Consider the following 15,464-nt stretch of genomic DNA (forward strand, 5'->3'; position numbering starts at 1 on the left):
TTTGTCAGAACTGCTCTTTAATTATTTAAGAGTAATTAAACAGAACAGAAGTGCCCTTTAATTAGCTAATTCTTGCACAACTCTGGCAAATGCGAAGCACTGTTGTAAGTGCCAAGCATTCTTCTGATTTACCCACACAGAATTTTCATAAAAGCCCTGTATATTTTCCATTGATTTCCTCACCAGGGATCTGATCCTACAATCCTAGTGCAGGCAAATCTCCCACTGAGCCCTTTATCTGCGGGTTTCTGTCACTACAACTTTTGAAAATTTTACAAAATTATTTTTGTTTTTTTTTCCAGACAAGATGTTGCCTGTCACCTAGACAGATTGCAATGGCTGCTAGCAAGGAAAGGCGTGCCCCACGAAACAAAGAGAAGCTCTTTGGAAAAATCCTCCCCACACAATTGATCCAGGGATGGCCAAGATGGATAATTGTCATGTGGGCTGGTGCATGATTTAGAAAACTCTCACTTAACCTATAGACAGGAGCCATCTTGTTGTCTGATGATATCCCCAGGCTCTGCAAACTAGTTTGTCTGATCACTAGCTTCTATTGTTCCCTCAGATAAGCAAGGCCCCAGTGAACAATTAAAGCTTTCAATAAATAATCTGTAAGCACATTCATTTGATTTACTGTTATTTGATACAGCAGTTAGTTTCAATGGGGCAGTTAATATTGATCACGCAAAGTACTCCAGACAAACATGAAACACTTCCAGAACTCCATGGATTATTACTCTTTATCTGCCACTCATCTGGGTTACTTGTAATGGTTGTGAAATTCAAAATCAATAACAACAATTAGTGTTCTGTACATTCTGATGGATGAATCATGTGAAATATGTTTTGTTACAAAAATGAAACATAAAAGCTCTTATAAACGTATAAGACGCTTCAAAAAGACGCAGGAAAAACTGAAGTAATTTTCACATGACACTGTGAAATGGACAATGAAAAGAATAAAGAAAAAGGTAAAACATGGATCAGTAAATGCAGGTGGTTAAAAAACAACAACATGATGTGCATTTCAGGGCATGGTTCTGAGGGCCAAGGAGTGGAGGACTGTCACAAATTCCTGGGGAGATTTAGGAACACCAATCCCACTGATTGTCAGTGAAGTCAATGGGAATTGTTCTCCTAACTCCCTCTTGGGCTCTTTTGAAAAGACCAACCCAAATCCCGCAGTTCACACTCACTCCCTGACTCCAACTGGTAAGAACAGCACGGTTTTGGTCCTAAATCAGGAAATGAAAGTATACAAAAAAGTCACAATTCCACTCCCATTTATTTCAACTGAAGCAAAATCCATCTACAAATTGGAGATACGTTTGTAATTAAAACTTACTAAAATTAATAGAGCTGGCAATTTGTTGTATGTGATGTACGTCTAAAGACACCTTTCCTTGGCTTCAGATTCATATAAATTAGTTGTGAATCTAATGAAATGCATGGAAACAACAATATTTCAACATCTCTGCTAGAGTAATAATTCTAGATAATTAAAATGCAAAGCAATAAGAGAAATGTTTTATCATTAAACTGTAACCAGAGCTCTGTGTGAAATCATCCATTCAGATGACTTGTTTTTCATCAATTATTTGTTATTTATCTGATGTAAATATAAAAAGGGATAATTATAATGTATGACTCCTTGTGCAGCTTCTTGTTATTAAGGCCAATGAAAGCATTCTGAAGACCATAATGAAATAATTATGTTTGCCTTTAAGAATTCTCTTCAATAACACATGGCAGTACTGCACTAAATTAAAACATCAGGAACTAAATTTCACTTGCATCTATTTCCATTTTAGCTAATTATGCCCCCAAGCTTTCCAGTAGACCAGGCCCTAAAAATCTTTTTGAAGCTGAAATGGCCTAAGGAAAGGCAGCCTTTTATAATTATGTACTTTGATGAAGAAACATAGGTAATTCAGCCCTGGAAGCTTTAATATTCACAGAAAGGTTATCATGTGAAATCTTCATCTGCTATGAAAACTGGGGCAAAACTGGGGTGACTGTAAGCAAATGTTTCTGTTCCAAGTAAATGATACTCTGATTTAATCGAAACATATTTGACTTGCATCATTTCCACCACCGCTCTTGTTTTCAGATTATTTTCTAATTCTGAAACGTTTCAATTTGCACGTTTCAATGCACAGTAATTAGGATGAGTTAGAGGACAAGGGAGGATGGAGCTACAGAGAAGAGAAGGTATTCTGTGATTGAACTCCACGTATACATTATATAAGAGTCATACAGCCACTTCAGAACTTTCAGAATCATGCATAGGGATTTGAAGCTACCTCCTAACAAGCCCTCTGTGTGCTCATGCTTCAGTCACAAAGTGTTGTGTACACAGAATGCTTGCAGGATCTGGCCCAAAACATGGGGAAAGGAAAGGATGTAGCTAAGGAGAGGACACAGCAGGATCTGAGTCAGCCCAGATGTCCTGCTGCTGAGTGAAGAGTAATTCTTTGCTTTTAAACTTTAGAGAGATGACAAATCTACAGGGTCTCAGAGAAGTGAGTGTGGTAATAAAAGCAAAAATAAAGATTGGCAACTCACATAACTAGCATGGAGAACACGTGACAATATGCGACTAGAACAACGCAGGTCAAAGATGCTCTCAAATTGCATTGGGGGTGGGGACTTGAGGAGAAGACTTCATTTCCAAAAACAAAAAATAAAATAATATTTTGAGCACAAAGATTTCAAACACAGACAGAACAAATTATAGCAAAACATCTGTGTGATGGGGTAGAAGGACCTTTAGCCATGCTTGAAAACTGGGTCCCAAAGAGGATCCCATAATATAATATTCAAACTGGACACTAAAGAGGATCCTATAATATTTATTTAACCTATTGGGTGGCTAAAAAGATTTCTACAAAAAAGAATAGAATTAAAAGTCAAAGATCTCCTTTTTCTCAGGCCTCAGTGAGAAAAGTAAGAGCAACTGCTAAAAAATTTAAGGATCTCAATCTTAAAAGTCAAAAGAAGACACATACTTGCAAGACTTTTCTCTTTTAGCTTTGCTCTCTGTCCAAAGCTAAAATTGGAGACTACTTTTCGGAAAGCATCCATCTTTTTCTAAGATGCCTATTTCACTGGTACCCAAAAATGGTCTGGCTATGCTAAACATCACTAGGTGGCACTGTTATACAGCCTTGCAAGCTTCCTAGTGTTAGCGTGCGAGCAAATGTTCAATCTTGGGAAGATATGGTGTGGTGTTCTTAGTTTTTGTTATGCATATTTGTGTGAAGAGGCAGTGGACCTTGGAGAAGGAGCTGTGCAAGCAGCAGGAGAGTTTGCTCTCTTTGTTCCTGATTAGAGTCAATTCCTGAGACAGAGTTGCTCTTTGGGAACTGGGTATTGATGTTGGGCTGAGATTCCAGAAAGAAGGGATTGCCTCCATGCTGTTTGAACACCTCTAGGACTGGTGTATGTGTGTAAATAAAAAAAGCTACATTTACGATATATCCAGAGCCCAAAACACTGAAGCTGACTTGCAAGGCTCAGGAAAACTGCTCCCACGTAGCAAAAGTGTGACTCTGGTGTCAGAATGAAACACTGGTTTTGAAGAAAGATCAACTATCTACTTTTCCATAAGATACTGATGCCTCTATTTGACATTCTGCTAAGCTACCAGTAAGCGAGACATGGTGAGAAAGAATAAAACAGTTTTATTCTGGGCCACTAATTTAATGGAAAGACTGTTGCAGGAACTTTTGCAACCTTGACCACTTGGATTCAGATATTGAATGATGGGAATCAATAAATTTTTAATTTGGTTATTTATTTGCTTATATGCTCGCTGAATGATGTACAACTTTAATTGCATATTAAAGATGGTTTTGTGGTTAAAGCACTGGATTAGGATTCAAAGAAATCTAGGTTTAATTCCTGGCTATGGCAGGGACTTTTTGTATGACACTGGTCAAGTCACAAACTCTTTCTGCCTCAGTTCCATATTTTTTAAATGGGGATAATTCTTCCTTCTTTCCTCCTACACCATGTATATCTTGTATATTAGATTTTAAGCCCTTCTGGGCAGGGATTATCTCTTCCTACCTGTTTGTACAATATCTTGCACAACGGGACTCCGATCCTGTTAGGGGGCTCTGAGCACTACTTAATATAAATAACCAAAATACATAAGCCTATTATTAATGACTCAGTTGCTCAAGCACTCCATGCACAGAACTCCTATTAAAGTCAACGGGATCTATGTGTATGGACTGCTTACAGGATCAGGCTCTAAAAGAAAAAAAAAATCTTATCTAAGGGTATGTATATACTGCAATTAAAAACTTGCGTCTGGCCCGTGCCAGCTTACTCAGGTTCATGAGGCTCGGGCTAAGGGGCTGCTTCACTGTAGTGTTGACTTCCAGGCTTGGGCTGCAGCCTGGGCTCTAGGATCCTGCGAGGTGGTAGGGTTTTATGCACTGAAAGTGCATAAAATGGAAAATCCTCCAAACTATGGATGGACTTTACCAATGTGTCCTTACTGATGAAGATCCAAAACAATCTATATTTATAAATGCTCATTCAGATTTAACCTAATTAAATCTATACAACTTCCATTTGCATGTATATATTTAGTTGCCTTCAATTTTACATATGCCATAGATCGGGGTGGTGGGGAGGAATCATTTGGTCAAAGAGAAGTATAAATACCCCACATCCAAGATTTTTCGTACTGACATGCTGATTGATAATTTCCTCTTTTAACAGAAGTATTTTAAGAAGCTGTAAAACTCAAACAGAATGTTAAAACAAAGTAGGGTTAGTTATAAGGGCTTGTATTAGGAAATTACATTTCTCCCTGCCCACTTCTAAAATAAAGGCACAACTAAGTTAACTTTGTGGGCAAGTGCCCCTAAACTACATGATGTCTTTATCAGACTGTCATGTACAACACAAAAATTCTCACAGTATACTTTGTGGAATACTTACTGGTGGTCTGCAAAGGGCTGGTTAGTCACATGGTGCTGGTTCCTCTCTCTTATTTCTAACTGCTAAAATGTACTGAAGGCAGCTAAACACACATCATTTTCCTACAATTACTTTTCCAAGTAAACAATGGCTGCTGTCACCACAGGGATTTTACTTTATTGCCAATGGAGGAGTGGTAAATTCAGTTGTGAATGGAAGGGCAGAATGTGTGCAGAAAATAACGTCTATATTAAAATGCAAACTACAATGAAAAACTTTGAAACTCGCTGATATATAGACACTCATGAGATGACAAATGCTAGGAAGTGAATGTAAATTATTAGAGAAATGGCCTGGGGGACTCAAACTGAGATTTCTGCTGTTGAAATCTGCAGTTGTGTTTGGACAAGGTATTCTTGTCTTCTCAATTTATGATGTGCTATTAAACAGAGCCCATGTATTGCCCCAGAAGTGGCTGCCTTTCCTTGGTGGATGAAGTCATCTCAGTGGCTGGTTTGTATATCAGTTTCTTTTTTAATGTGCTTTGGAAAGCCCTTTAACCAAGATTTTTAAAAATAAAAGCCTAAAATCAAGCTCCTAAATCCATATTTGGACACTCAAATAAGTGATCTATTTTCAAAAGTGCTGAGAACAATGGTAGTTGTTGGATGCTCAGTAAATTTTAAAATCAGGTCATTTATTAAGGTACCCAAATATGGATTTAGGAGCCTAACTTTAGGCTCCTGTTTTTGAAAAGCTGCTGAAATATGTGAAAGCATGCCATGCCAGATAATAGGACCAACCACAGTATTTAGACTATTTTTAAAGAGACACTTTAAAATTTACATTTCTGTCTCAAAAATGTTTTACTAACAACGAAGATAACTAACTTACGAGAACACAGAGAAAAGTCATCTCTATTTTGCAAGTTTACTTTGTGCATGTGACAGCCCCTTCTGGATACCTGTAGTCAGTTGCATTGTTTCACCTGCACAGTTGCTTATTTCACAAAAGATTTCAGTGGAACTACTCCTGGTGTAAAGGTACTACTCAATGCCAATAAAGTGACAAAATAGGGCTCTTGCTAAACAGCACTTGCCTGCTGTTTGAGTGGGGCTTTCACACACAATAGCATGGAGATTTTTTTTTCTTTTTTTTTTAAAGAAATAGGAAAATCTGATTGTAAAACCACAAAAACTGGCCAGGGGAAGAACCTGAAACTACATTTAGCTGTTTTGAAATGAATTAGATATAAATGTAATGATGTGTCTCCAACTTTTTCCCCTCCCTTTTACAAAATGATACCGTTAATGCATTCCTATGGGCATTTTTCCATCAAGTAACTGCCCCTTCTCCAATCCTAAATTGTTTGCCAGATTAACAGCCCCACCCTTCAAGATGATATCATGGCATCACCAGACCATGTTGGTTGCCTTTATTAAAGTATATGCCATTGATCTATTATGAGCCCTTGTCAGGTTCTGAGGCTGCCTGGCTGGGAGCATGGTTCTACTCAAGAAAGGGCAAAGCCAAAGGAAAGTCACTCTTCCTGCTTTACCCACCACTATATCGAATTGTGCCCATTCTCCTGCCTATATTAGTGCCTACAGCACAATATTGTTCTGTTAGATGGATTGCCCATTGTGTGGTTATAATAATCTCATGCATTTCGCATCTTATATTTTTGCAATTCCATTTGGTTGAGGAGGTTTTGGCTTTCAGCAATCAGTGGTATGGGTCCCACTGCATGGATATGGACTCTCTAAATATGAGCACAGGTCAAAATCAATTCAGATTTGGTACTTCACAGGATTATAACTTTGAGCAGGGTATCCTGGCAGAAGTGGTTATAATATTGGCTTCCCTGAGGAGTAAACATTGATAAGAGGAGAGAGGGTGGTCTGGCTTTCCAACCACACAGTAATATAGAAATGGGGGGAGGGGAAGAGGCAAAGTGCTCTATCTTTTGTATTAGGCATTCACTTACCTTCCTGTGATGTACAGGAGCAAAACACTTAGTGCAAAGTTTGGGGATTTCACAGTACAGTAGCCCACGCGAGATGGTGTGCCTGTTTAGGCATTTGTATTATGCAGGCTTTGTTATTAGGCAACCCTCCTCAGTCCCAGAAAGTCTGGATAATAAAAAATATCCAAGCACAGGAAGGGGAAAATGCAGCCCCACCTTCCTTTCACCTTCCTGCCAGAGCCTTTGGATTCTATAGAGTAAAATCTATTTACTCAAGTTCCAGTTTCCTGGCCATTTTATACATACACTGGTGTCCTCAATGCACAACAGCTAGTGGAGAAATGGAAACCCCTTTGAAGCCATGACTAATTTTAGCCCCTATCAGTTCATGTTCAAATTCAGTGTTCCCAAGCTGACACCAATTCTTGATTCCCTCCTTCCATGCAGGGCTTGGGCGAGGGAGACCACATTTTTCAACAAAACTGATCCCTATGATCGATGAGACTGCGATGCAGAAACTCACCACAGTTCCATGCTTCAATTGGAGCTTTCAATACGACTGGATGTCGTGTCACAGAGCAGAAGGCAGAGGAGCCCTATAGCATACAGTGCTTCAGAGCATGCAGACATTGCACTGGGCCTAACCACCATTATTCTTTCAACACTATTCTAGAAGATCTAAAATCCTACTGTATAATGCAGGTTCATTTCATCAGCTGCAGAGAGGGTGGTGTGTAACTTAGACATGAGCAATCTAGTCACCTGGGCCATGTAAGTTAGATGGAAGTAATTTGCAGGCTGGTGCATTTCATTACTAGTGTAAAGACGCTTAGCAGAGGTTGGCTGGAGGGTGGGAGCGCAGGCATGAGCCAGACATAGTTAAGAGACATGGCTTGTGTAAACGGCTTCTGGAAAGTGTACTCACATAGTGGTAAGTGGTGATGTGGCTAGATGTAAGGATGACTAACTCCAGTTTCTAAAACATAGTCTCCGTCTCCCTCCCATTTTTGTATAGAACTGCCTGGCAACAGTGCACAAACTCAGATTTGCCCTGTCTGGGGGCGCCTTTACTACACAGGCCCATTACACAAATAGAAAACCACCCACAGATATTTCACTTTTGCTCCAAGCTTATTCTACACCAGTAACACCAATGAATCCCTCTCAGATTTTGCACCCTCAAGAATTTTTAACAGCGGCGCACTTCAGCCATAGTTTGCATGCTGGGGACTGAATAGGGCCTGCTGTATCAGACGCTAAAATACAGGATCAGTTATTCTAGTTTCAGTTCATTCAGAAAAAATATTCATGCCATGCTTTTTCAAGAGAAGGTAATGAATAACACAGAGGTAGAATTTTATCTTCTGTGTTCTTGAAGTAAAATTCAGGGATTTCATTACATCTTACAGATGCTTTTACTTGTTATCTTTGTAGACTGATTAAACCATAGGAGATCAAGCGCAGATATTTTAAATACAGTACTTAACAACTCCTTCATAACCATCTCGCTGTAAAGTTTATAACAAACATTAAAGAAAATAACCTGTTTCAAACAGACCTTGCCTTCTCTGGTGCCAGTATGTGATTTACTAAATGCACCTGCAGCAATCTGATACTTGGGAATGCAGATTTCAAGTCCCACACTTCAAAATGTTTGTTTTTAAATTCAGAAAGATGAAAGAAAATAAGGAACTGAGCTCTTTGTTGGGCACAGATGTTTCTAGGATTTCCAGTGCCCGCAGAGAACAAGAACCTCCCCCCAGTCCACACTTCACAACAACCTGCAATTTAGAAGTAAATTTTATGCTCCCGGATTTAATTTTTAACAAGACTTTTGAAGGTTAACACCTCCAGTTCTTATTCAGACAAACCTCCCAGGGAAGCCAACTCCCAGAGAATTTACTATAAAGGCTATATACTACAGGGATTATACTGATCGTAAGAGCTATATACTACAGGGATTATACTGATCGTAAGGGCTATATACTACAGGGATTATACTGATCGTATTTAGAGCCTATGTGTACACCCATAATTTTATCTTTATTGAGTTCTCTATTTTTGTAAATGTAACAAAATGTGCTACACTAATAGTGGTTTTCTATATTACTTGTTGAAACACTGCTTTCATATGAATGCTTAGGTTTATTCCTATTTTGGGCCTTCTCATTTGAGGTCACCTATTAAATGAATCATACAAAGATTTTTTTTTTAAATAGGATCTTCTAGGACAAGGGGAAATCAGCCATTCCACCTTTTTCATGTCCTGTCTGATCCAATCCTGAGTGCACCTATGCTTCCATGCCATTCAGCTGTTTCATGTTTCAACATCTACTGGGTTTTTTTGCGCTAATTACTGAAGCTGTGCAACAGGGAAGCTGAAAATTATATTGTACTTTAAAATACAAATGAGGCGTTTTTATAATCTTAATTTTAGTCTATATTCTCCTCTTTAAATGTCTATATTCTCCTCTTCAAATCTAGTCTTGTCTGATTTTGATATACTGGCCTGATTTCTCTCAAGAGAGAGTTAAGAGGAGTGCTCACTACTAATGTTTAAAAATTCAATCAATCAGTTTTATTCCCTTTCTTTGAGTCCATTACTTTCTTTGTAAATGAATTATTTCTTCTCTTTAATCCATTACAATCATAAAATTAAATCCACATTGAAAATATACATACATATATTTTAATTTTGAAAAAATTAGTAAGCACTCAATGCATATATACACATTATAATATGTGTGCGTGTGTGTGTAAACATATATACTTACATACACACATGTGTAATACATATGGTTTATGCTTGATTTGCAAACCTACCCAATGGGGGAAAGAAAAATAGTGTACAAACATAAATCATGTTTGGACTGCATCTTACCTTCTATTTCAATTTCCAGACCTTCCACAAGCTAGGACAATTCATAATATTACAAGATTGCATTCTGCACATTAAACTGCAATGGAATTAATGTGCTGAAGTTGGGGACATACAGTACTCTATAACTAAGCGCAACAAGGATTAATTCTTCCAGCATCTCAGCTACAGCACTGATGCTGTCAGGATTGTTACTGGGCTCTTTTGAGTCTGCAATATGCATGCATTATTCACTTGTACTCCAGATTCCTCATCTCTATCAAAGTAGCATTTATAAGGCCTAAATCAACCGCTGCAGGTGCATCACTGGTATTGCTAAACTCCCCCACCCCCCAAAAAGCATCCTACCAAGTGCCTAATACTTTTGAATCTTGGCTATGATTACTTTACACAAAACCACAGAGGTCTAAATGGAAGAGAGAGTCAGGAAATACTTGTGGTTGGAATTAACCATTGTCATTGTTACATTTACAGCACCCGAGCAAACTTTAGTCATTGTGCTCTTTGTATCTACCCCCCCCCCCCCGACTCCAAAATTGTTCTTTGTCAGCACCTCATATAAGTAATAAAGCAGTTTATATTTCAATAGAATTTTAATAAATTTAAATGTGTGCATAGTTTCATATGTACACACAAACACATATTTAGGGTACTTGCTCATTTTTCCAGAATAAAAAAAATGCTACATAAATTAAACTGAACATTATTTAGAAAGTAACCAGCTAACCTACTTTCTAGCATGAGTGTCATTAACAGTCAGTTCAAATTACAGCCAAACAAATTATAATTCAGGTTCAGCCTGATTTTAAGTTGCCTTGCAGTAAAATTTAATTGTCTTCCTTACAAAATTACAAGACTCAATTCCTGAAAGTACTTTTCTGTATTTTTTATTTACTCTTGTTAATATGAGTTTCTTTGATTAGCTGACCTTTTCTGTTATCAATACTTGTCTCTTATCGGTTGGCCCTAGGCAAATGACATATTTACCACTCTTCCACTCTGATAAGGGTAATCCTATGTTTAACTTGTTCAAGAACAAACACGACGTTTTTCATTTTTTAGAACATGTTTCTAGTTAATAACAAAAGTATAGGAAAGTGCAGATAAAAGCTACACTTTATCTAAAAATTGTTTGAACAATTATCAGAATGAGATGAACAATATTTTTCCAGTGAAAGTTTTGTATTATGGGACTTGCTTATTAATGAGGCAAAATTTCTAAGATTCAAAGCATTTTTATTACCATAGTTAAACTTATATTTCTGTTTAAATCATGGTAACCAGAGAATACATTTTTAGTGAAATGTCTTTAGTTTCTTACGGTTATGGAAGAACTTTCAAGTAATAGGTTTTCTTTCATATCTGGAGACCTCAAACGTAGAAATATTTTGAAAGTAGCTAAGGGAAAATAAATAAAATATGTTGATTTTTTTTTACTTAGTTTAATTCTTTTAAATTGTTAAGATGTTAAACATTTGAACCCATATGCAAATTGTTACTGATTTTACAAGTCGTTTCTCAATGGTTTACTAGGTCAAGAACTAATGCCATACATATTCTGAGAAAAAGTTTTGCGGAGAGTCATAAATATGATAATCCACCAGGCACTTCTTTTAAGAACTTTTTTTTTCTTTAATTCCCTCTGGATAAACAACATTGAAGGGAAAGCTAAATTTATTCTTATGCAGCTTTGAACTCTCTGGAAAACAAAGATTTCAGACATAATTCTATAGCTAATGCTGCACTGAAGTGTCAAAGAGTGTGTTAAAAACATTTTGATAGATAGCCAAGTCATTTATCTTAATCAGCGTCAGAGCAGAGAAGCATCCTGCGGGCTCTTTAATGCAGAGTATAGGGGATGCGTACTGGTACTTGTAATTTCTCAGACTTGAAACTACAGCGGTAAAACACTGCCACTGTTTACCATCTATGTTTCTCAGCACTATGTCAAGATCAGATAACAAAACAGTATTTTTTTTTAAACTACATTACAGTATCTATGCTTCCTCCCCTACTAGTCCAAGACTCTGACTGAATCTAAAGGTATGAAAATAATTGATGGCTAAACACAAGGGGAGTTCACAGTTAGTAGTTTTCTAGCAAAACAGCAACTTCTTATAGCAACAAAGTGAAGAAGAAAGGTGGCAGCAAGGTCAGTACAAAGAAATATTGCTTTTTCTGAGCACGGGAAATATTAATGGAAGCCTAAAACTATCGCCTGATTTCAAGAACATCACCTACACTATGCAGTTTAAATTCTTTGTAAGGAATGTACAGAATACAATTTTAATTGCTTGGCTGCACTGTTGAAGTGTACATCAAGAAAATATGCAATCAATTATCAAGTGTGATCGGAAATTAGAGCAGGGAGGCAAAGGAAAGAAAGCTACAACAGAGATTCTGTGTAATTTGTCCTTCATTGGACGGAGTTTAAAAAGTCGTGCTGTACTGTATTATTGTTTTGCTTATTCCTGTTTGCTAAAAACCTGGTTGAAGGGTTGATATGCTGTGTAAAAAGGTAGAAACATAAAACATATTTTAAATATTTTTTTCTGCAAAAGAAAATAAATACTTACACAACCACATTTTGCATAAGAAAAAGTCCGTACAATCCCTATCACAAATTAAAAGTAATTGGGATTTTTGTTTTTTTTTTAACTGCATGCAAATAATTTTTTTAAATCTGGAAAAAATAATGGGACCTACATTGAGCACTGTGCCGGTGTTGCCAGTCTGTTTGTGCCAATCCACTGAAGCATGCTTTCAGAGCCTTCTCCTGGAGCATGCAAGAAGACGGACTTGCAGTGTAGAAATCCAGAATTTGACCAGGGCTCACTGCTAGAACATCCATACAGTCAAACATGATTCCCCCTCTGCAGAACGTCTGCAAAAGTGCTTTCCTCTAGGTGTGGAGGAAAATGGCATATAAAAGTACACCCAACTCCATCAAACTCTGCCCCTTTTTTGGCACGTAGGCTGTTCGTCTTTTTCCCAGACCAGAATCATGAATTATGACAGACAACACAGCTAAAAGCCTGTAATTGATCCAAATGATCATTTACCATTTTCCAGGCTGCTCAGCCAATCCAGCAAGATAGGGGGAAACAAGCAACATTCCAAGTTTTAGTTTCAATCAAATTATTCGAAAAATCCTTTAGAATCAGTCCTGCCTCATAGATTGTTGCTGAAGATATGATCTTTTTCACATTACACACATCATCAAAGTCCCAGTAATAAAAGACCTTTGATAGTAACTCTGGATCCCCCTCACCAGTGAATAGATCCTTCTGCCTCTGAACAGCTCACTTCCTACTATTTGTGTCACACAGAAAGAAAGATTGAATTGCCTAATATATGCGAGTGAACTTTCCATGAACCCTTCCCAGGCTGCTAACCTTCAAATGACCCAAACCAGTCTGACATCACCAACTCCCAGGATTCTCACACTGCTTAAAAACTCCCAGCAGCCCTGCAAAAGCAGACAGGCAGAGAAGCAGGCAACTATTAGCCGTTGCCTTTATACTTTCTTATTTTTAAATGATAAAATAAATAAAAAAATAAAGAGGAAGATTAAATTGCAAACAGGCTGCTTCTGGGTTCTGTCTGCACAACAGCAGAACTTGTATATATATCAGCTTATTCTAGGTGTGTGAATTATTTTAAGTGCCAGTCTATTTCCTAAATCCCCTGCACATTCCCTATGCCCTTTGTAGAAAGAATCAGCAACTCACGGGCACAATTCGCCACTTTACAGGGACACGGCTACAGACACTAGCTTCTCATCTTGGGAAGACAGCTACTAAAGAACATCACAGACTACACTCCTCCCTGTTCAAATCTGTGTTAATGTTTTGGCTGATATTGTAACACAATATCCCTAACAGTCTGGAGCTAAAACTCTCGATGCCAGCATCCACTCACTTGAGAATTTTCATAGGCCCATAACTAGGAGAGCGTTAGGTGCTTCAAAATCCACCCCACGTCCACCCCCTCCAGACATCCATATAAATGTAATTAAACACAGCAGATGAATCATTACAGCCTGAATCCTGCAGACTACTCAGGCTGCTGAAAGAAATGTAGAGAGCCAAAGTGATAGCATTTGGCATTCAGCATTTGCTCAGCATCAGTGCAGAGAAGTTAGTATGTATGGGGGCCCGGTTCTGCAAGCTGCCAAACATCTCCCAGAATCAGACTGTGACCCCTATGTTCACACCCTACACACTATTGCAAAGATCTTCGTACAAAGTATGCCTTCTAAGGCATCATCTGAAAACTCATAATTTGCTGGTCAGTATTGTCTTGTTAAAATATGTGTGGCAACATTATATGTGAAGTTATCAGATTCCCCTGTATGATGTTATTAACACATGTTCCAAACCCCACAGCCCTGCCCAAACAGAAGTTGGCAAACAGGTACATGCTCAACAAAGGAATGTGTGATCTGCTTGATTGGCATTTAAACAGTAAACAGAGGAAGGGGAGACACAGGTGGGGTGCTGGAACAATTTGTATAGTGGGGGTGCTGACAGCCATTTAACCAAACTGTAAACCCTGTATATAATGGAAGTTACTTCAAGCCAAGGGGTGCGGCATCACCTCCAGTTCCAGCACCTATGGACACAGGAAGTTCAAACACATGAATAAAAACCAGCAGGGAACATCCTTCCACATAGACTCTTTGGCTCCTGGCTCTCAGCTGGAAATATTTTTCAAGAAGGAGACTGGAATTATAAAAAAGGAGGGACGAACACCCCAAGACACCCCTCTCTCTTTCCCTGCCCATCGCATTCACTGCACCTGAAGAGACAGGGGAAAGAGGTGTTGGACTCTGGGGGAGGGGCCATGACCTACAGAGTTTGTCAGTAAGACAGCTGAAAGCAAGGGGTGAGACCATAACTAAAAAAGCACCAAGCTCAGCTGTCTCACTGGTGGTTCAGTGTGCTCTCTCTCTCTCTCTCTCTCAACTCTCATCTGCATCTCAGGGGTCAAGCAGGTCACAAAATTCCATATTTTTGTATAAATAGTCTCCGTATACAATCTTGCTTATGGATCTGACTCTTGTCAACTCTTGACCTGGATGGATTGCTATAAGTATTTTAATAATGAAAAGGAAAATGTAATATCAAGTTCCAAGACACTGTTTTCCCTCTTAAAAAAAAAAGAATTTTTCAAAAGTGGCCTCTTATTTCAGGAGCTTGACTTGAGACACCTTGGATCATAGGTTCTGAGAACTTGCATCTTATATTGGCTTTGGGTTAGATTTTCTAAGGCACAAAGGGAAGAGAGGAGCCCAACTTTCATCAAGTTTCAATGGAAGTTGGGCACTTAATTTCCTTTCATGCCTTTCAATATCTGCCCCTTCAGGTCAATATTGCAGATACTCAGCATTTCTGATAATCAGATCCAAGGTGTCTCAGACTGGGCACCCAAAACCAGAAAAACACAGAATTAGCGGACACCTTTTGAAAACTTCACCTATAACATCTGATGAACCTGGAAACATTGTGGGTGGGAAATGCACACAAGAAAAGACAAGAAATACTAAGGAGAGATTCACTGTGGGACCTGACCAACTTGCTTAATGGATGTGATGTTCTTTCTCTGAAGAAAGTCCTTTGATGCGTTAAAAGCTCTGTGACAATACCTGTAGATTGTGTTAACAAAACTTTCTGTAAAGAT

At 38.2% G+C, this 15,464-nt stretch overlaps 1 protein-coding gene across 3 annotated transcripts in view; it reads right to left on the reverse strand.

Moving 5' to 3' along the window:
• RARB (retinoic acid receptor beta) overlaps positions 1-15,464 on the reverse strand; it is a 307,841-nt gene that overhangs the window by 125,550 nt on the left and 166,827 nt on the right. For 2 of the 3 annotated variants that reach the window (XM_077811264.1, XM_077811263.1), the window contains exon 1: positions 12,489-12,645. The exons of the other annotated variant lie outside the window; for it this stretch is intronic. In XM_077811264.1, coding sequence (XP_077667390.1) covers positions 12,489-12,645 — 157 coding nt within the window. Of the gene's footprint in view, positions 1-12,488; positions 12,646-15,464 lie in introns of those variants that run through there. 3 annotated transcript variants of the gene reach the window in all.

Source organism: Eretmochelys imbricata, chromosome 2, assembly GCF_965152235.1.
Source record: "Eretmochelys imbricata isolate rEreImb1 chromosome 2, rEreImb1.hap1, whole genome shotgun sequence".
Lineage (NCBI taxonomy): Eukaryota > Metazoa > Chordata > Testudines > Cheloniidae > Eretmochelys > Eretmochelys imbricata.